At 52.0% G+C, this 25399-nt stretch overlaps 1 protein-coding gene across 1 annotated transcript in view; it reads left to right on the top strand.

Annotated features, from left to right (window-relative positions):
• CUNH1orf94 (chromosome unknown C1orf94 homolog) overlaps window positions 1–24747 on the top strand; it is a 39658-nt gene extending 14911 nt beyond the window's left edge. The window contains exons 2-7 of the mRNA XM_045895466.2: window positions 5759–6444; window positions 9367–9627; window positions 10662–10837; window positions 15149–15226; window positions 18792–18988; window positions 24672–24747. Of these exons, the coding sequence (XP_045751422.1) occupies window positions 5759–6444; window positions 9367–9627; window positions 10662–10837; window positions 15149–15226; window positions 18792–18988; window positions 24672–24747 (1474 nt within the window). The remainder of the gene's footprint in view (window positions 1–5758; window positions 6445–9366; window positions 9628–10661; window positions 10838–15148; window positions 15227–18791; window positions 18989–24671) is intronic.
• The last annotated feature ends 652 nt before the right edge of the window (window positions 24748–25399 follow it).

Below are 25399 nucleotides of genomic sequence, written 5' to 3'. Positions count from 1 at the left end.
TGCCTCTTCCCAGGGAGTGAGCTCTTAGCCACTACTCTCTGCTGCTCAGCTGTGCGGACAGGTAGAGAAGTGAGAACCTCACCCACGGTCACGAGGTCAGTCTGTGGAGGGACCATCACTCAGGCCCGGGTCCGCATCAGACCTGGGGCCCTTCCCCTGCTTCAGTCACAACCAGCCATGTTGCCCGGGTACCGGGCTTGGGCACCGTGTTTGTCGTTGGTCTGAAATGCCATGGTGGGAAGAAAACATTTGTTTTGGGTGTCCTCTTGTAGCACTAACAATTCTCTGCGTGCATTTTTCTGTTGTCTGGCTCGGATGAATAGCAGTTTTCATCTTTGCTCTGTGTTATCATGTACACAGAACCGCTGTTGGGAGCTCACAGTGTGCTTGCTTAGTCATTATTCTGGGAAGGGGTGCCAGCCATTCAATAGCCTTTATTTTCTTTGACTGTACACTGCGAATGCAGAAATTATGCACAGCGCTTGCGTCCAGAGCTGCCATCAGACCCCTGTCCCTTCTGGAGGTGGGCAACGCAGAGGTGGTGGCAGCTGCCGGGGTCACAGCACCAATGCCGACTTCTTCCTATGTCAGCGCCCGGGCGCTGGGTTAACCTTACTGAATGATTCACTGTGATAGAGTCTGTGGCAGATTTTATGGTTTTTACCAGCTCAAAGGAGAAAGCAAATAGCACGGGAGAGGTGCCAGAATCGGCAAGACTTCTTAGGAAGAGAGAAGAAAAGATAGATTCCAGGAAATGCAGGGGAGCAGATTTGACATTGAACCCAGGGAAGTCGTGGGAAGAATGAAAACTTCCTGGGTTCCCCAAAGTGGTTGCGGAGATCAGGCAGGCTTTGTGTGGGGTCTGGCGTGGGAACCGCCGTGCAGAGATGGGGAGTTCTTAGGACTGGGATAAGCAGGTGGTTTGTGTCACCTGACCAGCTTAGGGATGCCAGGCCAGGCACGGGGGCCAGAAAATGGAACCAAAGCCAGAGAGTTTGCAACCTGTGGAAGAAGTTGGGCAGTCTTCGGCAACAGAGCTCTTGATGTCAAGAGCTCCAAGAGATGGACAAGGGTAAAGATAAGTTCATGAGCTAGTTTCGTCATTGATTCAACAAATTCTCCCTGAGCTGGAGTCAGATGCCAGGCACTGCTCTAGACCCTGGGGCTCTGTGCTGAACAAGATACTGTCCCTGCCCTCAGGAAGGTTATGTTTTTGTGGGGAGTAAAGACATAAAAAAGATGCTGTGGATGGTGGTTGATACAATGAAGAAAATACACAGACTGATGGAGCAGAGAGTGCCTACTGGGGGGGCACTTTAAAAATGGGCAGGAAAGGCTACTTGGGGAGTAGGAAACATGAACAGAGGCCTGAATGATGAGAAGAAGCATCAGGGCATGATCTAGCATTCCACAGGAAATGCAAAGGCCCTGGGGCTGGAGTGAACTTGGCATGTCAAGGAATATTTTTAAGGCCAGAGTGGCTTGGATGAAGGAGGAGTTAAAGCAGGAGGGGGTGAATGGGCCACTTTGTATACTGCCCTGAAGGTCAGGAAGGAGTTTAAATTTTATCCTATATGTAATGAGAGTCCACATGAGGGTTTAAGCAGAGAAATGGATTGATCTGAGTTCTGAGAACATCCTAACTCTGCAGGCATACAGTTTTCTAGAACAAACAAGAACAAACAAATCTTGTTTTCTTGGGGGATTGGGGGGCAGGTAGGGACACCCTTGATCAGGGACTTGTAACTGTGTGATGAATCTTGATTGCAGTGAGGTATTTGAATAAGACTGTCTTGGAGAAGAGGAGATGGGATGATAGTGATGGGATTGATTTATTCCCCCGAAGTGTTGATCCAGGATTACTGTCAGGCTGTGGGGAGGGTCTCCGGCAGTGTCTCCAAGGCTCGGCCCTGGACTCGTTCCCTTCAACATTTCTATCCATAAATTGGCAGAAGACCCAGGAGACATGCTCGTCAGACATGCAGCTGACATGGAGCTGTCAGGGACAGCTAATGCCACGGATGACAGACTCAGGATTCACCGTGATGATCCTCCACAGGCTGGAGAGACGGAATGAAACCAGCAATAGCCCCGACTGCACTCGGGTTGGGGAACAGAGCTCAGCTGTGGGGCAGGGGGCCCTTGCTGGATAGCTATCCCTGGAAAGGAAGCCGGGTGGGGTAGGAGGAGGTCGTGAAGGCAGCCGAACCCACCCACATCCCCACACTTTCTAGGTGACAAGGTCCTTGGCCTCTTTCAGGCTCATTTTTCCCCATCTGTAAAGTGGGGATGATGCTGTCTATTGCCCAGGAGTGTGGAGAGGATGAAATTCAAGCATGTATAGGGATGCCTGGCTTCCTGTCTGGCCTGTAGTGGGTTTGTGACTGATGCAAGGGAAATAGGAGTTTGTGGAGGCTGGCCCGAGGGACGGCTGGGGGCCTGGGGACAGCCTTTCAGGGGTACACAGAGGGCCCACAGCCAGAGTGGGCCCTGCATTCTTGGCACTGCACTGCCCCTGCAGGGATGCCAGCTTCCTAAGAGGCCCCGACTGCTGTAATGTGCCAGAGGAGTAAGAACAGGGGTTCACAAGATGCCCTTCAACAGACGAATGGATAAAGGTGATGTGGGCCATATATACAATGGAATATTACTCAGCCATCAGAAAGGATGAATACCCACCATTTGCATTGACATGGATGGAACTGTAGGGGATTATGCTAAGTGAAATAAGTCAAGCAGAGAAAGACAATTATCATATGGTTTCACTCATATGTGGAATACAAAGAATAGAACAGAGGACCATAGGGGAAGGGAGGGAAAACTGAATGGGAAGAAATCAGAGAGGGAGACAAACCATGAGAGACTCTGGACTCTGGGAAACAAACTGAGGGTTATAGAGGGAGGAGGGTGAGGGGTGGGGTGACTGGGTGATGGGTATTAAGGAGGGCACGTGATCTGATGAGCACTGGGTACTATATGCAACTAATGAATCATTGAGCTCTACAAGAACTTATGATGTACTATATGTTGGCTAACTGAACATAATGAAAAAAAATAAAAAGGACAGGGGTTCATCCTCAGCTTCTGCCTGTGTCCGAGGTTGGGGAGGGGCAGGTGGGTCCTCTCAGGTGCTGAGAAGGGACCATCTGTGGGTGGTTTTTGATACAGGGACCCCAGGGTCCTGAGGGTCTTTTAGAATCTGCTTTGATTTCTCCTCGGAGTTTGTACTTGAGACGATTCAAGTGGTGAGACTTTTCCTATGTGCATCTATTGTGTAACATTTTTATTTAAAAACACACACACCCAGCCAAAAGTAGAGCCAATAGTACGTGATGAACCCACATACGACACAGTTTTAGTGATGGTCAACGCATGGCCATCTTGTTTCATTTATGCCCCCATCTTCCTTCCACCTCTGCTGGATTAAGTTTAAAGAATATCTTAGACATAATTTTATCTACCTCTAAGAGATAAGGACTCATTTTTTTTGTTCAGTATAAACCACAATACCATTATCACAATGTTTTAAAATTGATATAATTGTAGTAGGTCTTTCTAAAAAAAAATCTATTGGTGTATAGCTTGCTTTGCAAGTTTTTTTTTTTTTTTTTTTTTTGTAGAAGGGTGAGTCAAAAACTCATCCTTCAAATGTCTGGTTTCTGTAACTCGAGATTCACCTGTTCCCTTTGAGGATGATGATGAAGAGGAAGAAGGGGGGTCTCTTTATTCTGATTGTTCTCAGGGACACAGCCGTGAGAGTGGGTCCTATTTATAGCTGAAGTCTAGACATGGGACGGAGGAAAGGAAGGGAACGGGAGAGGGCAGGGAGGAAGGGGAAGGGGGAGAGGAGAGAATGGAAGGAATGAGAAAGCCAGAGTGGAAGATGGTCCCATCTCTCTGCAGCTATGCCACCCTCCAGAGCTCCCAGCCGACACATGCCGAGCTCGCACCCAGATCACCTCCCCACATTCTCACCACGGTGTCACACCCGTGGTTCAGGTGTCATGCCCAAGCAATAGGGGAGGCCCTGAGGTTCCAGGGTCTGACATGAAATAGGCAGTAGTGCCTGATGGAGACCCTGGTCTGCTTGGCTGGAGTCTGCTTTCTCCTGGCCCCTCTCTGCTTCTAAGTCTGCTGAGGCCACCTGTGGGGCTGGTGACCAGGAGGCATGCCGGCTCAGTTGGTAGAGTAGTGACATGCTCTTCCCTGTGTTTCCCAAGGGCCCTGGCCACCCACCTTCTTTCCCAGGACCCCCTGGGCCTCACGAGGACCCAGCAACTAAGGGGGTAACGCCTGGCACAGCTGGAAGCCCCGGGGACTGTCACCTGTGCCCGTTCTGAGTGGTTGTCCAATACAGTGACTTTTTCTCTGGCTCAGCGTGTGGGGGTGGTGATGCATGAGTCGTTTTGTGCCTGCACGGGTGTGTGCATCAAACACATCCACAAGTGTGTGCATTTGCTCCTGCGTACGCATGAGGCTGTATGAGCTCAAACACAAAGAGCATTACGAGGAAGGCACATCCCTACTGGCAGGAGTCATGGTCCCTGCTCGAGGGACTCACTGAGCCCTGGGGAGGACCTGTCAGAGTAGGAGTGTGCACCAGGCCTCCCCCACGGGAAACACCACTCGTGGGCACTTTTCATCTTCCTCCTGCCCCTTCTTCATTGTCTTCACCACCCTCCCCCAGGGGCATTGAGCAGTTTCCAGAATGCTCTTTGTAGACCACCTCATCCACTTTTTATGGGAGCCCATCAAATACAGAGAGCAGATGATTTTAAGCTAGGTCGCCACGGTCCTTCTGGTGGTGCCAGGGAGGAAGGTGCCCCCTTGCCAAGGACGCCAGGCCGGCAGGAATATCATCCTCTCCCACACCTGGAAAGAGCCAGCAAGCAGCAGCCTAGAGTCTGTGGTCCCAGTCGGCCCCATCGGGCTGGTGTTGACCATCAGGCATCCAGATGGGGCCCAGGATTGGAGGTGCAGGTAGAGGCCAGTGTGTGGGTACAGGGAGATGCTTGAGAATCAGGGCAGTCCCCAAGGAGCTGCTCCTGCTCCCAGGAAGTGGGGTTCAGTCCAGAGGCCGTGATCTGGTCAGAGGGCCGTGCCAACCAGGGGGGAAACACAGGTATCCACCCACGGGGCCACAATGTGGACTCCAGGATCCAGCCAGGCTGTCACACCTTGGATCACCCTTACCAACTGTGCCAGGCCCTGTCCAAAGTGCTTTGCACATGTCTGTTATTCTTGTTGACCAGATGAGGAGACAAGGCACAGAGATGCTGAGCAACCTGCCCAGGGTCACAGTGGGGAAGTGAGGGAGCCAGGGCATGAGTCCAGCTCTCTAGTCCCAGGGCTCAGCCCCAGCACTCTGGCCTGCATGCTCAGAGGTGTTGACTCACTCCCGGCCCCAGTGTGGCTGGTCTTTCATTGCGTTAGGTCCTGGGCACAACAAAACAGGGAGGGATGGACTGAAATTGAGGCTCAGCTCATTCAGCAAGATGGAATATCTGGAGAGGACCCCGACTCCCAATTCCCAGACCTGTGCTCTTGGTGCTAGTCCTGCTGGCCTGGCACAGAAACATCTTGGGAATCCACTGTTTGTCCATTTTATCTCCTGAGAAAGCAGTAGGTTTCCCCTACCTGGAAATGTGTTCTCTCCATCCCCTCTCCCTGGGGCCTGGGGCCTGCCACAGAGCCCCCAACCTCCCCCGCCCCCCCAAGTGAGCTGGCACTAAAGCCCCTCTTTCTGACCTGTTTGCAGAGCTCTGGAGCTCAGCCGTGACAAAGATGAGATCTCCCTGTTGGTGGAGCAGGAGTTCTTGAGCCTGACCAAAGAGCACCTCATCTTAGTCACAGAGAGCTCGGGGGAGCTGGAGGCACCTGGCATTTCCCCCGAGGGGCCCAGACAGCCGGCTCCCTGCTTCCTCGCCCCTCCTCCGGTGGCAAACAGCAGTGAGTACCCCGGAACCACCATCATGGCCGCCGACACACTTCTGGAGCCGAAGGTGGCCGTGTCCGTGATCAGCAGCCGGCAGGACTGCGACTCTGTCATGTCTACAGTCACGGGCATTCTGCGTGCTGCCAAGGTCAAGAGTGTCAAGGGGACAGAGGATGGGGGCCACATCCTGGGTGCCTCCACCTCGGAAATCAACAGGCTCCTGGCCCAGTTCCCACTGAAGTCCACAGAGGCAACCAAGGTTCCTGACAACAAGATGGTGCTGGAGGAGACGAGGGTCATCAAGGACTTCCTGCAGAACAGCATGTTCAGCGGCCTGGGACCCAGGGAACCCACAGGGCTGGGCCCCTTCCTCCTGCTGCCGCCCCCGCCTCCCGCACCCCCTGACAAGCTCCCTGAGCTCCCTGCTCAGAAGAGGCAGCTCCCGGTGTTTGCCAAGATCTGCTGCAAGCCCGAGGCTGACTCCGCCATGGAGGGGCACCTCTTAATGGGTAAGTGGTTGGGAGCAGGGCTAGTGAGTGGGCCTGCAGGGAGGAACCTACCAGAAAGCCAATCAGGGCTGCAGCAGGGGCATGCAGCATCTTTAGCAGAGTAGGACAAGGTGGTCTCTCTGATGTGTGCAGTCCCCAAGTGCAGGCTGTTTTCAGCACTTACAGGCCCCCTCTGCTGGATGCCCATGTATGGGGACACGGCTTATGTAAGTAAACACAGTGGCCTGGATCCCAATGCACTTTGAGAAGAGATATAGGCACATGTGGTAACTGGCTCATGTTTTGAATCCAGGTATCCAGAGCACATTGAAGGAAGCATTTACCCCAGCTGAAACTGCAGCATGGGGGCTTTAAGCTGGATAGGAGGAGAGAAATATGATTAGCAGCTGGGGTCATCTGACTTCCGATGGAGGAATTGGTTCTGACCACGACGACTGGTCCTCCCTCCGGGTCCTGGGGGTGAACGTGCAAACTCTCCATGTGCCGTTCAGACTGTTGGGCTGGACTTGTGCCCTGGGACTCCTGAGCCTTAGAACAGTGCATTTCCACCTGCTAACTGAGGAGTCCTTACCCTTTCCCAAAAGCCCAGCCACCTCCCAAGTTCCCCTCACCCCACCTCCAGGTTCTGCATGTTGTGCCTGTTCTGATCCAGCCACTCAGACTGGACGGTTCCAAGGCAGAGGCATTTGCCTACAGTCAGCAGTCTTTAGGAGAGTTGATCATACGTCAACCAAAAGAAAAATCACCCCCAGGCTGTGAGCATGGATGGATAACTGAGATGCTGTGTTGGGAGGGCACAAATCCATCTCCTTAATAAAAGAGGTGCATGTTCTGTGTTCTGGAACATTGTGGGAAGGCCGAGGAATCAGAGCTGGGGACAGCAACCTGGACTCTGGGTCCTGGGAAGGCCTCTGGGACCCAGTGCACTTTTTGGGAGCTGTGTCTGTGAGGGCTGAGCCCTGCCCGGAGGGTGGGACTTTCCTGCCACCGCCTTCTCCAGGAAGGACGCCTGGAGAGCTCTCTGAGGGATGGGGCTGCAGGCTTGGAGGTGGTCCTGTCCCACCCACCCTCCCCACTGTGTGTGTTTGTCTCTGTGTATCGATGTGTGGGCAAAGGTGTGCGAAAGGAAATTTTATAGGTCTGGGTGTGTTCGTTAGAGAAAATGTGGGTGTGGGTGCATCTGAGTCTGTCTGTGTGTATGGGTCTGTGTGTATCCATCTTGTGTGCATCGTCGTGCACATGTTAAGTGAGGCAGAGGAACGACAGGCAAGAACGTGTGTGTGTGTGTCTGTCTGTGTACACAGACGTTGGAAGAGGGAGCTTTGAAGTTGAGTGAGTGGCAGGCATGTTCAAGGCAACCGGAGGTATGTGAGAGACTGCAGGTGTGTTGGGTCTCTGGGGAAAGGGCTATTATTAGTGGGTACTGTTATTTCAGCACACTGGCTGGGGGCTAAACTTGGCAACCAGAGAAACTCTTGGAAGAGACTCTAGGGACATGTTTTGCTAAAAATGTCATTTTCTTCTAAATTGGCTCAGGCTAGAGCACTCTTTCCTTCAGTGGGATGGTGCTAGGAAGGTAGGCCCAGTCTTGTCCAGACTCAGCCACAAGACCACAGGGCTGCAGTGGGGGCACATGCTGGAGGGATCAGATCCATTCCCAACAGGTGACACTAGGCACAGGTCCTCTGGTCCAGCCGCTATGGGAACGATCCGAGGTGCTTGCTGTGCATTCCGCACGATTTCCCAGCCAAACTCCGTGGAGACCTGCAAAGCCTCCAGGCTGGGAAAGGAGTGAAGAGCATGGCTGCAACCAGACATTGCCTTAAAAACAAACAAACCCACATATATACAATTTCGCCCATAGTTAATTGTGTTTGAAGAACGAGTCCCTTTGCTCAAAGGGAAATCTAGGTGAAAAATCACTGCTGTAGAGGGTATTGGGATGGTCCAGACAGCGTCCTCACACCAGGGGACCACTCCGTCTGTTTGCAGAGAGACCCGGGCCTGGCCCCCACCACACGCACTGGGGGGACATGCACTCACCTGTCTCTCTGATGCCCGCACCTGCTGTGCCATCTCCCCGTACTCCTGGACGGAAGGCCTCCCGGAAGGCCCACTTCCTTCTGGAAACCCTCTGACCCTCTCCGATAGAAGCCGTCTCAGCCACCCTCTTCTCCCACTGTGTCCCTCTGTCACCTCACGGTCCCCATCTGCCTTGCCCTGGAGCTATTTCTGGGTCTGTCTCTCTCTCCCTCCTTCTTGTGAGCTCCTGCAGGGCTGAGTCTGGCTCTGACTCATCAGTGTCCTCAGTACTCAGGTCAGGGCCTGGTGCTGACAAATGGGCTGGATCACCCATGAGCCAACAAAGCCGGAGTAGGGTCCACGGTGAGGGGCCGGACCTCAGCTAGGCCACGTGTTCTATAGGAACACGAGCCTCCCCCGTGGAGCCGGGGAGGCGGGGCTGAAAGCAGCTCTGTATCCCAAGATTGGCGCTGTGGATGGATAGAGGGAAGGGAGAAACAAAAAGAGGGAGAGAGGAAAGAAAAAAGGTAGAAAGGAAAGAAAGCAGGGAAAAGGGGAGGGAGGAAAGAAAGGGAGAGAAGAAAAGAAAGGTAATTGGAAGGGAAGAAGTCTGGATGGAAGGAAGGGAGGATGGATGGATGGATGGATGGAAGGATGGATGGATGGATGGATGGACGGACCCATGTACGCATGCATGAGAGGGGAGGGCTGCAATGGGCAGTGGTCCGTGAAGGTGTCAGGGAGAAGACTAGGACTGGCTTGGCTGGGAGGGAGACCCCAGAGTGGTTTGAGCCCCAGGTGTGTGCTAGGGAGGACCTGTTTCTTTGTCCACAGACAGTGCTCCTTGCATCCAGCACGTGGCTTCCCAAAACCATTGACTCAGTTTCCCTCCTGCTGTAGAATGGAACTCTGGTGCCAAGGAGCTGACCAAGGGTCGAGAGAGCCTCTTTCTCAGTCAGTGGCCCCAGAGCCGGAAGGACACGTGTGGTGAGGAAGGGTGCAGTGACCCAGTGGGCTCCATGTCCATGGCCCTACCAGCCAAGAAGCCTGCGTGGCCAGCCGAGAAGAACCTGCTCTATGAGTTTCTTGGGGCCGCCAAAAACCCAAGCGCTCAGCTAAAGCTTCGCAGCAAAGTGGAGGTGGACGGGCTGGAGCTGAAACGTAAGCTGACCCTGCCCGGGGGGAGTCTGTAGAGGAAGGGATTCCAGAAACTCTCAATAGGCCTATGATGGCTCTGCCACCAAATGGCTGCCTCGTCCATGGGCAAGTCACTGGCTTTCTCTGGGCGTCAGTTTTTAAACTCATAAAACGGGAGAAATGACTCTCTCCCACGTCCCTTATCAGGAGTACAACTGCTAGAGAAATATGGGTGAATTTCAGTGGTCAGTTTGAATCCAGCCCCAAGCCAGCATACATCGTATCCGCTCAAGTTGCTCAAGCCAAAGAAAAATCCATGCTTCAGATTATTTCTACACTGAGATTATTCATGTCCCTGCTTTCTGTCCCTACAACTGTTTCAGCCAAACCTCCTTTGTCCAAAAAGATGCCCCTAAGGGGAAGTTGAGGTCCCATCTCTGACTCTGGAAACACAGGACATTTACCAGAGGAAGAGAGTCTGGGATTCATATCCTAGAACAACCCAACCAGATCTCATTCATTCAGACTAATTTGGGGTCATACCGTGTCAATTATATAATGTTGAAGATATTTTAAAAAATGTTGCCAGTATAGATAAAACAACCTGAGTAGGGTCCTCAGTGTCGCCAAGTATATGTCCTCAGGGGGCTGCCTTAATAATTTGGTAAGAATGAACTCCAACGGCATAGCAATTGTTGGTATAGAACTGGATTCTTGTAAAGCACTGAAAAGCATTTGGTTTTCTACATAGCTGAGCTATAGCCCTAGCATCCTGGTTTATTGTTTTCTCATGCTAAACCACCTCCTTTACTAGTGCATGATGGAGAAAGAACTCTAAGCCAGACCATGCCGGGATGCACACCTCTTCCAAATTGGCCAGGTGTGCTAACGATGTTTTCCTATAGTTGGAAAGTCACCCCCACTTTGAAGAGCCCTCTTGGAGCTTAAAGGACCTGACATCCGAGAACATGAATCCCGGGGTAGTCATGGTGCTGAGGGTGTGCTGGCCTCTTCCTTCCTCAATCACTGAGACGCTCTACCTCTCCTGTGACTCACAGTTAACCCACCTGTGACGGCGGCCGACAAGAGCCACCTCAAGTACACAGGGAATGTTTTCACCCCACGCTTTGCTACAGCCTTGACCTCAGCCACCCTGAACCAGCCGCTCTGGCTCAACCTGAACTATCCGCCTCCGCCCGTGTTCGCAAATCACTCCACCTTCGCACAGTACCAGGTGAGTGAGTGGGTCCCGGGCCTGGCTCCCCAGGTTCCAGCCACGGAGGAGTGGTGGTTTGCAGGGAGCCTGATTCACAAAGAGGCCTTAGACTTGTTATTTTCTTCACCGTGGCCACATCAGACCAACTACTTGGTACACACACACACACACACACACTCTTAAATTTTCCATTGTCCAAAATCCAGCTCACTCTGTGCTGTGTATGTGCTTTGCTAGTGTTGGCTGGTGAAGTGCTTGGGCTCCCAGCAGAGGAGGAGGGCACAGTCCTTGTTTCCCACCCACCTGCTATGACTTCCTTTAGAGTTGGATGACATGTGTCCTAGAGTACCTGGGACAGTCTCGGTTTTGGTCTCTTGTCCCAACATTACTAAAAGCACCCCCTTTTCACTCTCAAGTGTCCTGGTGTGGATGCCAAACTATATGGCCACCTTATTTAAACGACATCTGAATAGTCTCAGCTTGTTCCAGCTCAGGTGGCCTGGCGCACATTCCAGATCTTGGGCTCTTAACCTAAAGGGAATTAGTGACCAGACACGAAGGGATGGTGCAGCACGAGGAGCAGGGCTGGAAATTTTACTCACGGAACTTATTTATGCAGGAAAATGTAGTTCCTTTAGTTTGTCTATTTAAGTCAATCTCCCTTAAGAGCTGCCGCCCACTGGGCAGAAGGAGGGAAAAAAAAAAATCAAATCAGTGTCCACTCTGGTTTAAACCTTAGTCTAATTCAACAATTTCAACAGTCCCTGTAGGTAGTGCTCAGTTTCTCCAGGAAAGGTGCTCAGCATCTGAGATTGCTTAGTCTTCTGGCTAAGCATCATAGGCCTATTGAGAGTTTCTGGAATCCCCTGCCCCAGCTCCTCTCCAGAATGGCACGTAGGTATATGGGCAAGACACACCAACTTGTACACCCAGGTCTTTGGGGGCCTGCTGCCCCCGGCTGGCCCAGCAAAGCATGGAGAAGGCACACGGAGAAGACAATACACCTGCAAATCATCTTGTCCGGTCTCTGTGCATTTCTTCCTTTACAGCAGAGCGGCAAACCTTAGGGCTTAGGTGTCCCCTGCACAGAAGGTGGATCTTCTCTACACCACACAGAGCCTCTCTGAGCTGGACCACCAGACTTAGCCCCAGAAGCTTAAACAGAAGCTCACAGAGTTTAGCAAAGTCTCTGTCTTTCTCTCTGATGTTTTATTTTCAAGGCTTTTTGTTTGTTTTTTTGCTAAAGAGGACAAGGGCCCACCCCCTCCCCCTGCAGGATGGAGAGCCTTGGGCTGGGGCTGTCAGGAAGCATGAGGGAGGGGGAGGCCAGCATGCATCAGCCCCGTATCTGTCTCGTCCTTACCCAGGTCTTGAGCGAAGTGCCCTGCTCTCGCCCTTATCCATTCACCAACCTCTTCTCTAGTACTCCTCACCCTGGCGTTTTTGTGTTTGCTCCTTCATTATTCAGTCCTTTATTCACCTACTCACCAACGTGTTCATTTTTATTTATGTGTTTACTCGTTCATTTAAGTAATTTAAAAACCTTTGCTCCACCCTAACCACAGGCCGAGTGTCGGCCAGGCGAGGGCATTCAAAGATGACTGAGATGCTCAGAGTCCAGCACACGTCAGGCACAGATCGGAGACCTGCACTTTGTGCACCCCACCTCTGAAAGGGAAGCAGCCGCATAATTTTATGCAGTGTAAACCGATTCACTCTAAGTGCACTTGGAGCTCAGTGTATAAAGTGGATGCTTACTGGCTTGCGTTATAAAGAGCGGAAAGATAATAGCTCCTTGCTATGTCAGCTGCTTCTGGCTTGACTTTTTGGAGGGAGTGAAATTCGACCATATTATCTGAGCACGAAGGTCCTTTGTTTTCAGAGATGCTGGTGTTTGCTGCACACGGCTGCCTCTAAGGCTTCCTGGCCTCTGCTGGAGAAACTGACCCTCCCAGGGAGCGATGGAGAACAGGGCAATTCACCTTCTCGAAACTTCTCATGATTTCATAATGCCATCCAGCTTTGAGACGGCTCATCAAGGGGCCTGACGTAATAAAAAGAATGCAGGTTTTGGAATTGGCAGACTTGCGTTTAAAGAAATCTGCTGCTTAAAGCTGTGTGGCTCTGGACAAGCTAAAGTTAGCTAAAGGCTCTGAGCCCTCCTTCCCTCACTCGTGAAATGGGCTCATAATAATTAGCAGCAGCGGCGCAGCCTGTACTTGACTCGGTTGTAAGGTTAATTGAGTCTATGGGTGAGAAAGGGATTTGAAAAGTCTTAAGTATGATATAGATGTTGGTTTTTATTATTATTCAGCCCTGATCTTCCTAGGAAACAGGGTCAGGGAGCTGCACAGACCTTGAGGAGACAGAGAGGAGAAACAGGGAATGGTCTATCCTAGTCTTTCCTTGCGTGGCGTTAGGAATAAAGATGAGGTCCCAAATCCAATTTACTCAGAGCTCCACTGTGGAGCCATGCAGAGCCATGGAAAACTAAGTCTGCAGCACCCAGGAGATCTGGAGGCTCCTGGGCTGCTTGGCATAAAGGAACTCTGTTCCCAGTTAAGGAGGGAAGGTAGAAAGGGGCCGTGACCTCAAGCAAAGAAGAATGAATGTTTATTTACCCTTGTTTGTGATTTTACAGAATTGCAGAATTGCAATTTGAACAACTAGGAATGTCCTCAAAGTTGGCGAGTGTACTATTCATACTGATGCATGTGGTCCTGTCTCCTGAAAATCCGTCCAGGATGGAGCAGGGACAGGCGGCTGTTTGTCTTCCACAGGCCCCAGGGGCAGCCCAGCCCAGGCGTGGGAGGATGGTGGCCTGGGGGAGCTGGCCGTGCACCGCAGAGCCCAGGCTGATGGGGAGGGAGAGGGGCACGCAGAACCTGGCCTCGGAGCTCGCCATGCGCTGGGCCAGCCAGGGGGGCCCCGTCTGTCTGACTGCTCTGTTCAGGTTCAGGCCATGGCGGGGGGCGCAGAGACCAGGCCATGGTCATGGTGGTGAGTGGGGTTGCCCCAGGGCTGCAGGGCTTGGAGAAAAGGGGAGCAGGTGCTCCGGTTGCAAGTGAAGGGGCTGGTGGAAGTGGGAGCGGCCTGACCGCAGTCTCTGTCAGTCGCCTGGGAGCAGAGAGCCAGGGGAGGTTCTAGAGGATGCATACACTTGGGGACATGGTAGGTGGGGCCCCATATCACGGATTCTGCAGCCTTTGATGAGGAGCCCATGGGCGCTGAGGAAGTCATCAAGGGCACAGTGTCAGCCATCAACACTTTGATCACTGGCACAGGCTGAGTCCAGAATGGGGGCACCATCTCGGGGTTTGGAATCTTCTGGAAAGACATACTGGTCTGAGGGGTGCTCTGAGCTGTGTCTTAGGAGATAATTCTGAATTGGCAGGTAGAGGCAGTCTGAGCCCGGAGGGGCTATGATCTGACCCCAGCCCCAGAAGCTGGTTGTGTGTGTGTGCGTGTGTGTGTACACATGGGCGCCCAAGGCCGCCCCAGACAGAGTTCTGAATAAAGGTTCTGCTTCCCATTTGGCTGAAGTGCCTGATCACCTCTTCAAGGTGGGGGAGCAGTGAGACGCTGCAAATAGCTAACGTTCGCAGAATCCTTACTACGTGCTGGGCTCTGTTCTAAGCCCTTTAGACGCACTAACTCATTTATCTTCCTGCCAGTCCTCATCATAAGGTGCAGACACAGGTGTATGTGTGGGCACATAGACACACGGCAGCAGAGACCCAAACGAATTCCCCGAAACACACAGCTGAGGACACAAATGGAAGCACACGTGTTGATGTGCTTAAATAAACATGGATGCAAACCAACACACGCGCACACACACAGGCACATCGATACCTCAGGTCTTGGGCATGAATGGAGTTTGGGGAAAGGCACTTAAGAAAAGGGTATAGATAGCAACAAAGATAATTTGGCTACCTTCACCGACCTTCACGTTTCAACACACATAATTTTATAGACAAGGGAAAAGAGGCTCAGAGAAGTGAAGCGACTTTCCCAAGGTCACACAGCCACCAAGGGGGCAGACCTGGGATTCAAGAGGCAATCAGGTCCCCCAAGGTTTTACCTGAAATGCTCCCTGGAAAGGCTATGAATCCTGCTCAGCAGGGGCTTCCTGTGCAGCGTGAGTTGCGCTTGCTCGGCCTGGTGGCTGCCCAGGCAACGGGTGGGTCTGGCCAGCAGCGTGGTGGGCCGGCCTCGGGTAGGCTGGCAATCCAGGCGTTGTGAGCGGGAAGCTGGGCGGAGCAGCTGCTGCTCTCTGGCAGGGAGCCCTTTGCCCCGCCGTGCTGAGCCTGTCCCTTCTCCCCGCAGGGCCTGTACCCACAGCGCACAGCGAGGATGCCCTACCAGCAGCCCGTGCCCCCCCAGCTGGGCTGTTACTCCCGCCAGGTGAGCAGACAACCTCCTCCCCTCGGTCCCAGCTCCACGAAGGCCTTCAGGTCAGAAGGACATCGGCTTCCTCGTCCTGGTCCAGCAGGTCACTGGCCAGACTTTCTGGCCCGCCCTTGGCCCCAGAGAACAGACACGAAGGCCAATATGCACGTGGAAAGAAACCCGTGTCCCCAGGTGCTAAATGCTGGCACCTCCATGGCCCTCGCTGCGTCGCAGCCCCTCTCTAAGGGCTTTACCTGCATGAACTTCACGGCCACCCTGTGGAATAGGTTAGAGATGAAGAAACTGAGGCACAGAGAGATTCAATAACGTGCGAAAGGTCCTAAAGTTAGCATACCAGTTAGCTTTTGCTGTGGCAACAGACAGCCTCAATATCTCAGAGATTTTCAACAATACTGAGTTTTCCTTCACAAGTCTATGGGTTGGTGGAGCTGGTCTGGGATTGGGTTCAAGCCTGCTTCATGTGTCTCCCTTTGCGGACCATGTTGACGATGCAGTAGCTTTTGCTCCTGCCGCGGTGGATGACGGGAGTGCGGGAAGGGTGAGCAGAAATGCCAACTGCTTCTGAGAACCTCAGCTTGGAGTCAGCACATGGCAGTGTGCATCTGCCTTCCACTGGCCAAGGAAAATCACGTGGTTTTGCCTGGCATCGGTGGGGCTGGGGAGTCATCTCCTTCCGTGTCAGTTTGTCAGTTAAAATGTAAGACATCCAGTTAGACTTCAGGTAGATGGTGAATAAAGTCTTGGTATAAGGAAGTCCCAAATATTGCATGGGCCCTAGTTATATTAAAAAACGATTTGCTGTTTACCTGAAGTTCAAACCTAACTGGAGGTCTTTTTGTTTGTTCGTGTGCCAGATCTGGCACCCCCCACTTCCATGGGTAGGCCAGGAGTGGGCATCTGCTTGAAGGCTACACGATGGCAGAATTGGGGTCTGACCTTGGGCAGCCTAGCTTCAGAGTCCATGCTGCCAATGACCATGGCTTACTGCCTCTTACACACAAAATAAAGCAGCAGAGGCAGATACGCACTCACAGAGACACAAAGGAAGATGTAGGTATATGCATGCCGGTAAGCTGCACGCACATGTGTATCCAGAGATATTGAAAGTCTTGGGGCAGACGTGGAGGTGTGAGGGGAGAGACTGACACCGCACTGCGTCCCCAGGCTGGTCTTGCCCCGCTCACACACAGATGGACAGACCCCACACTCAGACTCACACTCCTTGGCCTCTTTTCTGCCCCGCCCCCCACCCCCAGGGAGCAAACTGTACCTCTGACCTGAAGTATGTTGGAATGTTCCAGAGGGTAGAGAAGAGCCCATAGATATAGGCTACTTTATTACATGGGCCAGAGCTGCTTTTCCAGCAGTAGGGGCTCTGCATCCTCAAGAAGAATAGAGATGAGAGAGAGTCTGGCTCATGGGATCTCCACCAGTCACCCCCACCCCACAAACAGCAATACGTCCATCTAGCCCCAGAGGCAGCATGTTGAGACCACCTCATGTATGTGTGTGTATCTGAAAAAGTAATAGAACATGGTACAAAATAAAAAAATCTCAGAGGCGGTCGCTGTTGCTGGTTCCTGCAGTCTCTTTCCAGCGGCACCTATTTATACAAACATTTTATACACATGTGGCTTTCTGGGCACACTGATCTATCATTACTTTTGTCAGCAAAGTATATCCTGGAGGTGGTTCCCGAGCCGCATACACAGCTGTTTTATGGTGTTTATCATTTACACGTAGTTAGGGACACATCCCTAAAGAAGGCTTGCATGAGCTCCAGGACCTGCATCTCCTCTTTCCTGTCAGTCCCCTCCCAGGTCCGGGCCTCTGCCGGCCCCCTACCTCCAAGAAAACCAGGGGGATTTTCTCCTCTTTCTGCCTCTGTCCTGGAGGGAGGTGCCTTCCTGGGTTCTCTCTGTGAGCTGTTGGCTCTTTTGGACCTTTAGCTCATCATCATGGGGTCTGGGGGCCCATGTCCAGCATCACCAGGTCCTTCCTTTCCCCTGGAGGAGACATGGGGAGGGTCCGGAGGAAGGGGCTCGGGCTTCTCGAGGGAACAGGTATAGAGGTGCCATAAAGGGGCACAGGCACCAAGCCTTGGGGGTTCCGACTGCAATTCAGACACTTGGAGCACTTACTGTGCAAGGTTAACTTCTCTGAACCTCATTTCCTCATCTCTAGAATGGGAAGAGTAGTGGTCCTACCTCACAAGCTGTTTGGAGTTTAAATGAGAGAATCCATAGGAAGAGCCTGGCCTGCCCTAAGCTCTCAATAAGCCCTAGCTTTTGTGATTTTTTTTTTTAATTAGATAAGGACACGCAGGGTGAGAGAGGGCTGTCAGTGTGCTGAATCCCTGCATGCCTCGGACCCCAGACTCTTGCTTTTAAAGAGGAAGCCCAGAAGTTTCCCCAGTTTTGACGGAAACTCCCATCAGCATCCAGGAGGATGGATGTCAGCTCCATACAAGAGAGGGTTTTCTGACAGTTGGAGCTGTCAGTGGTAGAATACAGTGCCTGAAGTGTAATGAGCTTCCCGTCAGTTTGGGTATTCAAGAAGACACTTAGTGGCCTCTTTTTTCTTCTCTCCTCTTCCTCGCTCTTTCTTCCTTGCATTCATTCATTTAGCATATGTTTATTTAGCAGCTACTATGTGCCAGGCTCTGCCTTGGGGCTGAGAAGATATCAGTAGATAAGACAGATGGGATCCTTGGTCGGTCAAGGGCCAGATAGCGGGACCCCAGGTTCTTAGCGGGAGTCAGATCTGGGTAGTGTCCAAAACCCCAGTGAGTTCCTGATTTTCCCTGAGCTGAATCTCTTTGCCCTTTCCTGCCCTTTCTCCTAGATTCACACTGTACAGTATTGTAACCACTAGCAGCCCCGTGTGGCTTCTTACATTTAAATCAATTAAAATTAAGGCCAATGTACAATTCAGTTCCTCATTCACAGCAGTCACTGTTCAAGCGGTCGGCCAATAGCCACGGGGGGCTGGCAGCTGCCCCAGCGAGCGGTGCAGACACAGGACAGCCCCGTCACCGGGCCGGCATTTCCACTGAGCCGGGCTGTCTTGGACTTGGTGTCTGTTGAGATCCTGAGGTAGAAGCCAGGGATGTATAAATCTCAACAGCTTTTTTTTTTTTTTTTTTTTTGAGGTAGTAAAAGACTTAAAAATGAACAAGGGCTTTTGGGATGGTTATTGACGGAGGAAGAAGTAGGGAGGCAGGGCCGGGAATGCAAATAAAAGTTATTTGCTATTTGTTATGCACCAGTTCCTTTGCTTTTATCAACTGACTCAGTCTCCATACAGTGAAGGGAGTGTTTGCCCATTCTACAGATGAGGAAACCGAGGCTCAGATAAACTAAGTATCTTGCCAGTCAGATACAGAAGCTGAGCCCTGGGCTTTTGCCAACCCAACACGGTGCCGTCTATACACCCACAGTAACTGAGGGGCACAGGGCCTGAGGGGGGTTGCTGGGGTTGGACTTAGAGCCAGGAACTGTAGGGTTTGGAAGCAGTGGGCTCTGCTGGACCCAGTCCCTCTCTTATCTCTGACCTGCAGGTGACGCCGTGCAATCCACAGCAGATGGGACAGCAGATTTTCCGCTCTTCCTACACGCCCCTGCTGAGCTACATCCCCTTCGTCCAGCCCAACTATCCGTACCCTCAGAGGACACCTCCAAAGCTGTCCACCAACCCCCGAGACCCTTCCCCCATGGCAGGAGATGCGTCACAGTACCTGGTCCCCCAGGCGTACGGGTGAGTCCTCAACCCACACAGGAAGTCCAGTCTGTATCCAGAAAGCTGCTGGGGAGGGGAGGGGGCATGCTGGGAGAGCCTCGCTGGCATGTTCTTGGTACATATGCTCCGTGGCTGAAGGGAGGGAGGGGCCCTGTGCCTGTCGGGGGGCTATGTGGGTCCTGGATGGACCTGGTATGGAGGTGAGGCTGGTCCAGGGTTTGCTGGGCCGCTGTTGTAGGCCCATGATGGGGCTGGGGCCCCACAGCCTGGATGCAGAAATGTAGCTGCCCAGTTGGCAGTGGACGACAGGTACACTGTCTTTAGCAGGTGGCAGGTGGCGGAGCATGACGCATCTGCCTTTACCCGTTTGCTTGCTTTACAACAGGACACGGCCAGGTAATCTTCTTAGAGCTCTCTCCCCCCAGTTACTGCAGCCTGAGCTCCTTCCCAGGCTAATCTCGCCAACATCCCATTGACTTTGTAACAGGCCCCACGGAAGGGACTTCCGCGGCTTATCATGGCTGCTCACGCTTTTCCACCAAAGGGCCCCAAACAGCAGAGGACAGGGACTTCACAGCAAGCAGCCAACACAAACTCAACATTTTAGCTGAAAATTCCACACAAATTTTACATGCTGGTCCGCCATAAATTAATGTTCATTGTCTCGAAAGAACAACACACGGCCGCTCATTCCCACCCACCCAATCTTCAGCTCACATTCCTGCTCGGAGAGGCAGGCGGCGCCGCGTCCCTCCTGACGATCTGAGTCTCCACACACCCCGGGGGAACGTGTGCCCCAGCTGGAGAAACTCAGCTGATAAGATGAGGGACAAATTCCCCAGCCTGACATGGATTCCCTTCCTGTCCAGCCCCCCGCCACCGACCTTCAGTGTGACGTCACCTGGGTGTCCCCAAACTCTCATCCTTTCAGTCAGTGTTTCCCCTGAATGCCTTGTAAAAGGATTACATGTTAGAAAGAGGTTTCCAGAGTTGGATCTGTTCAGGAAAAGCTGTGAGAAACAAAGATAAACAGGTTTCTTAACTGTTGGAATTCTCAGATCATTTAATTTCTTAAGGTGCATAGAAAACGTTCACGGGGGTGGTCGATAGTGTTACTTGAACCTGAAATCCACAACCCCTTTTCTTTCCTTTTTTTCTCTTTTCCTTTCCTTCCTTCTCCCCTTCCTTCCTCCTTTCCTCCTTCCCCCTCTTTTCTTCCCTTTTCTTGTACAGCATATCAGGGTGCATTTCATCCAACCCACCCTGGAAAGCTGTGTTAAATCATGTGGTTAATATGAATGTAGCCTGCGGGGGACCCACAGATGACTAGGACACGGTTCCTCCCTTCAGAGGCTGAGAGTGGATGAGATGTGGGCGCAACCTCGTGCTGGCAGAAAGTGAGGACCGTCCAAGTGGCCCAAGGACAGAGGGAGCACCCCTGCTGGGTGGCCTGCAGGGTGGGGGAGGTTCCAGGGAGCACAGTTGGAGGAGGGTCCAGCCCTAGAGGGGAAGTGTGGGGCAGGCTTAAGGCCTGGGGAACAAAGGTGTATGCTTGAAGTTTTCGATTTATCCCTGAAAAAGGTGGAAAATAGGATTAGAAAGGGAGGTTGGGCTTGGATATTAAAGGCTCTGACTGGTAGGCCTGGGGCCCAGTGCAGATCTGTGCACACTGGAGTGCATGGATGGGCTGGAGGGGAGGAAGTAGGACGCGAGACAGGGTGCAGCCTGCAGGTGACTGTAGGGTCTGGAGTGGAGGGTCTCACCTCCCTTGGGGGTGAGACTATACAAGACAGCAGCGGAATCAAGACAGACGACCTGCACCCAGCAACCTCCCATTCCGTACCATGACGCTGGGCCCAAGGGAGGCCAGACTGCAGGAGCCAGAACTGGCCGTGCTGGGGAGGGGGTGTGGCTGCAAGGTCTCATCAGTCAGCGGGTGCGAAGCACCGACTGGGAGCCGAAGAGCCGAGGGTGCACGCCTGGTCTCTGGCTGTCTGCAGAGGGGCAGGGAGGGGAAAAGCGTGAGCAAGAGGCTGAGGAAGGAGCTGTCTGGGAAGTGGGAGAGAGCCTGGGCCCCGCCAGAGACACTGAGGGCACAGGAGGACAGTGACACGGGGGAGGAGTGGTCAGCAGGTGGCCTGGTGGCCTGAGAGTGAGGTCAGAAAAGTGAGGCAAGGGGGCGGGGTGCAGGCCCATGTCCCCCTAAAGGATGATTTGTTCTAGGCAGCGTTTCCTGGGGGGAAGGAACAAGGAAAAGAGTTTCCTTCTCTCATTCCAGGGGAAGAAATAAACAAGCAGCTCACCTGTCAGGTGTGGGGGGTAAGGAGTGAGAGAATGAAGGGGTGTCTCTTGAGCCGAGATCTGAGTGAAATGAGAGAATAGACACGGGCGAGGAGCACTCTGGGCAGCGGCCCCCGAGGGGGGAATGTGGCTGGAGCTCAGTGAGTAGGAGAGGGAAGGAGTGGAATTGAAATCCGAGACGAAGCAGGGCCGAACTAGATAGGGCCTGGTGGGCATGGTGAGGAGTTTTCCTTTAAGAGCAGTGGGAAGCTGTTAAAGCTCTTACACTGCTGAGGACATGTTCTAATTCTCTGTCTAAAGAAGGTGGCTTTGGCCAATGTATGGAGCCTGGACCACAGGGCTGATGCAGGGACGCAGGATAGGAGCCCTGACAGCTGTTGGAGCAAGAGGTGCTGGTGGGGGGCGCCTGGGGCGCGCAGTCAGCTGAGCATCCGACTCCTGATTTCAGCTCAGGTCTCAGGTCCTGATCTCAGGGTCTTGGGATTGAGCCCCTCATTGAGCCCTGCGTTGGGCTCCCTGTTTGGTGCAGAGCCTGCTTGTGCCTCTCCCTCCCCCTTTGCCCCTCCCCTTCTGCTCCTCCCCCCTGCTCTTTCTCTCTAAAACAAACAAATAAATAAATAAAAAGAGATGCTGGCGGTGTAGACTAAGGCAGAGACTGTGGGAAGGAGATAAGTGAAAAAATCTGGAGTATTTTCTTGATCGAATTGACAGGACTTGACGGCAGGATGTGGAAAGGGAGAGAAGTCAAGCATGATTCTCTGATTTTTTATTTGAACAAGTGGCAATGCCAAAATACTAAGGTCAAGGGCGCCTGGGTGGCTCAGTTGGTTAGGCGGCTGCCTTTGGCTCAGGTCATGATCCTGGAGTCCAGGAATTGAGCCCCGCATCCATCGGGCTCCCTGCTCAGCGGGCAGTCTGCTTCTCCCTCCGCCCTTCCCCCCACTCATGCTCTCTCTCGCTCACTCTCTTGCTCGCTCTCTCAAATAAATAAATAAAATCTTTAAAATTAAAAAAATTAAACAAAATACTAAGGTCAAGATGACTAGTGAAGGGTCTGTTGATGGAGTTTGGTTTTGGATATGCAAAGTTTGAGATGCCTGTTAAATATATGAGCGGGGTTGTTGATAGGCAGGTGGATACGTGAGTCTGGGACTCAGAGGAGAGGCTGGGGCTGGCGATATAAATTTGGGAGTCATTAGCATATAGATGATATTTAAAGGCATGGGATGGGATGAGATTGCCCAGGGAGTATGTGTGCATGAAGAAGAGATGAGGCCCAAGGTCTGAGCCCTGGGCCTCCTACATTTAGGGAGCTTGGGGAAATGTGGAGGACCCAGCAGAGGATCTAAGAGGGAGTGTTAGTGGGGTGAGAGAAGAAATAGGTGAGTGTGGAGTACAGGAGGCCAGGGGAGGACGTGTTTCCTGGGGGAGAGGGAGAGATCACAGAACGACGTAGGCCCTGCTGGCTGGGACTCAGTGAGTATGGAGTAAGCAGTAGTGTCCGGGGTTCCCAGTGATGTGGGCGAAGCAGGTCTAGAAGAGGATGCACTGGGCAGGAATCATGCAAGGGCATTGGGGGAGGGTGTAGCCGGGGAGACAAGCAGGGTCAGGAGCAAAGAAGCAAACCAAGAGACTCAGCTATATGAAGAGGGAGAGGTAGGAGCCAAGCTCTCCCCTCCCTCTGCCAATCAATTACATACATTCATGGGGCAGGATAATCATGCAATTTATCTTCCAAACAATAACAAGCTTGAGACTTGAAAGGAGCACCAATAATAATCACATTGGAAATGCCAGTGTAGAAACTGTTGCAGGCAAACCGGGATAGTTCGCCATGCTCAAGCGAGTTCAAGCTTTTCCTCTTCCTCCAGGAAGCACTCCTTGATAACTCTAGTCCACAGAGTTGCCTCTCCTCCTGGCCTTCTAGTGGACATCCTGTCCAGACCCTGCCCTTGGCAGGTGAACCCATCAGAAGTTCCCAACCTGAATGGCCTAGATGCGTGGGGCGTGGCAATCAGATATGAGGTGTGTCCTGAGTCATTTGTTACCAGGAATTATTAAATGCTGAAGTATGTGTGCCGGTTTTCATTTTGTAAATCAGAGCAGAATCCAGGGTATCCCTGTAATAACATGACTTTTAATCAGTTCTTTTCCAGTACGAGTTTCGGAAGAGGGAAGAAGAGGTGGGATTACAGCCAGCATTCTTGTTTATAAGGCACCTCCCATGTGCCAGGTCCTGGGCTGGGCTCTGGGCATAAAATGGCAAACAGTCCAGATAATGTCCCTTTATCTCCAGATAAAATCCTGGAATTTATATAATGAGAAAGGGAATCAAACCAACCCAAAGCCTAGCTTGCCCATGACACTTAGAGCGAGCGAGAGATACGACACCAGCTGAGGCATTACAAATTAATGCGGTGGTTTGTTCCCATCGCTTCTTCCCTCCCCCTCCCTTTTTGTGTTTCATTAATTCACGGGAGGGTGTGGTGAACGTGAACGTCTTCTGTAATATGCATCAGCCCAGCTGAAAAGGGACCGAGAATCCCTGGATTAGACTAAATCTAGCCATTTGCTCCGCTGCGATTTGTACTGAGCTCCGTTCCCATTCATTCAAAGCATCCTAGCAGATGGGTGAAGAAATTGCTATAGGATCCCAGAAGTGTGAGTAAATGATTCCATCTGGAGAGGTCAGGGAAGAGGTCACAGAGGAGGTGGCTTTTGAACTCTCTTTTGAAGGATGCATGGCAGTGGTGCCGGGGGGAAAAAGCAGAAGTGTGCGTATTTCTACGCTTGCAAGGTGAGGTTCAAATGCTCTCAGCCCTTCCTTCCCTGAGGATCTAAGCAAAGTTCCAGGCATGCAGTGATGTCTCAATGCTTATTCCTCGAAGTGGTGTTGAAAGGGGGAGCCTGACTTAGCTTGGTGCTGATAAGGGGAGAGGGAGCCCTGGGATTGTCTAGACTCTGGGATTTCACACTGGGACATGGGCCTGAGTTCCGTAATGTTGTGGAATTCCTGAAGGACACACCTGGTCCTCTCAGGCAGGTAGAATGGCTTTAGGCCCACAGGTAAGGTGCTCAGATCCAGAGAGGCTCCCTGCGGTGTGGTCCTGGAGAAGGAGAGGGCACTGGGCCCATAGAGGCAGCCTCCCTACAGGCTGCCAAGGGCTCCTTGTCCTAAGGAAGTGGCAGAAGAAGCTCTTTATTGTCCTCCAATTGTATCATTTTAGTATTTTATTTTTCCAGAGCTGAAGCTTTTTTATTATGCTAAAAAGCATGTAGCCTCCAAGCCTGTCATGATCTTTCTAGTCCTTGACAGCCACAAAATTAACACAGTACTTTTCCTAATACCTCTGCTAACATCAGGAGTTCCATCACAATGTCCGTCTTCTTTCTCTTCCAGGTTTGGCTCGACGGCTGGCGGGCCCGTGATGAACAGCCCGTATTTTTCCTCCAGTGGGAATGGCATAAATTTTTAGATGATCTTTTCTCCTCCCTCCTCCTGCCTTAGCCCTTGGGTCAGGGCTGAGGGCTCTGGAACTCTGGATTCTGTAATAGCGTGGCCTGAGGTTTGGAAAGCCAAGGTTCCGACCAGGTCACAGGCAGAAAACAGCAAGACCAGACTCATCTATTGACCAACTCTCTCACACACACCACACACTGTTCACAGCACACGCACCTCCCTCATATCCATACTCATCTGCTCAACCACATATGCACCTGTATTTAGCTGATACATGAGTAATTTTTGTTTTTGTTTTTGTTGGTAAAATAGAAATAAGACACTTATTATAGAAAGTTTGTATTTTATGATAAAAGTGTGAGCTGCTTGAAATGGAGTGTGCCTGCTTATTTTTATCATGCTCTGTGTCATCTTCACTGCTTATTTCCCCCAATGACCAGACACAGCATTAACCCAGGACATGACAAGAGACCCCAGGCTGGAGTCCTCAAAGCGCTGCTGTCTAAATATGGGACCCCAGGCGTCATAAACGTAAGGACTTAACCTCTTCTCTTCTGTGACCCACTCACTTCTCAACATCCTAGTTCCTGCATCTCAGGAGCGGACGTAAAAGTAAAGCACCCTCCTCAGGGAGCTGTTTTATAGGGGAAAAAAAAATCTCTCTTGGA

The sequence above is a fragment of the Mirounga angustirostris genome, unplaced genomic scaffold (genome assembly GCF_029215605.1).
Source record: "Mirounga angustirostris isolate CCGP_5_RB_7025 unplaced genomic scaffold, mMirAng1.0.hap1 SCAF_4, whole genome shotgun sequence".
NCBI classification, from domain to species: Eukaryota; Metazoa; Chordata; class Mammalia; order Carnivora; family Phocidae; genus Mirounga; species Mirounga angustirostris.
This window is presented reverse-complemented; position numbering and strand designations above follow the sequence as displayed.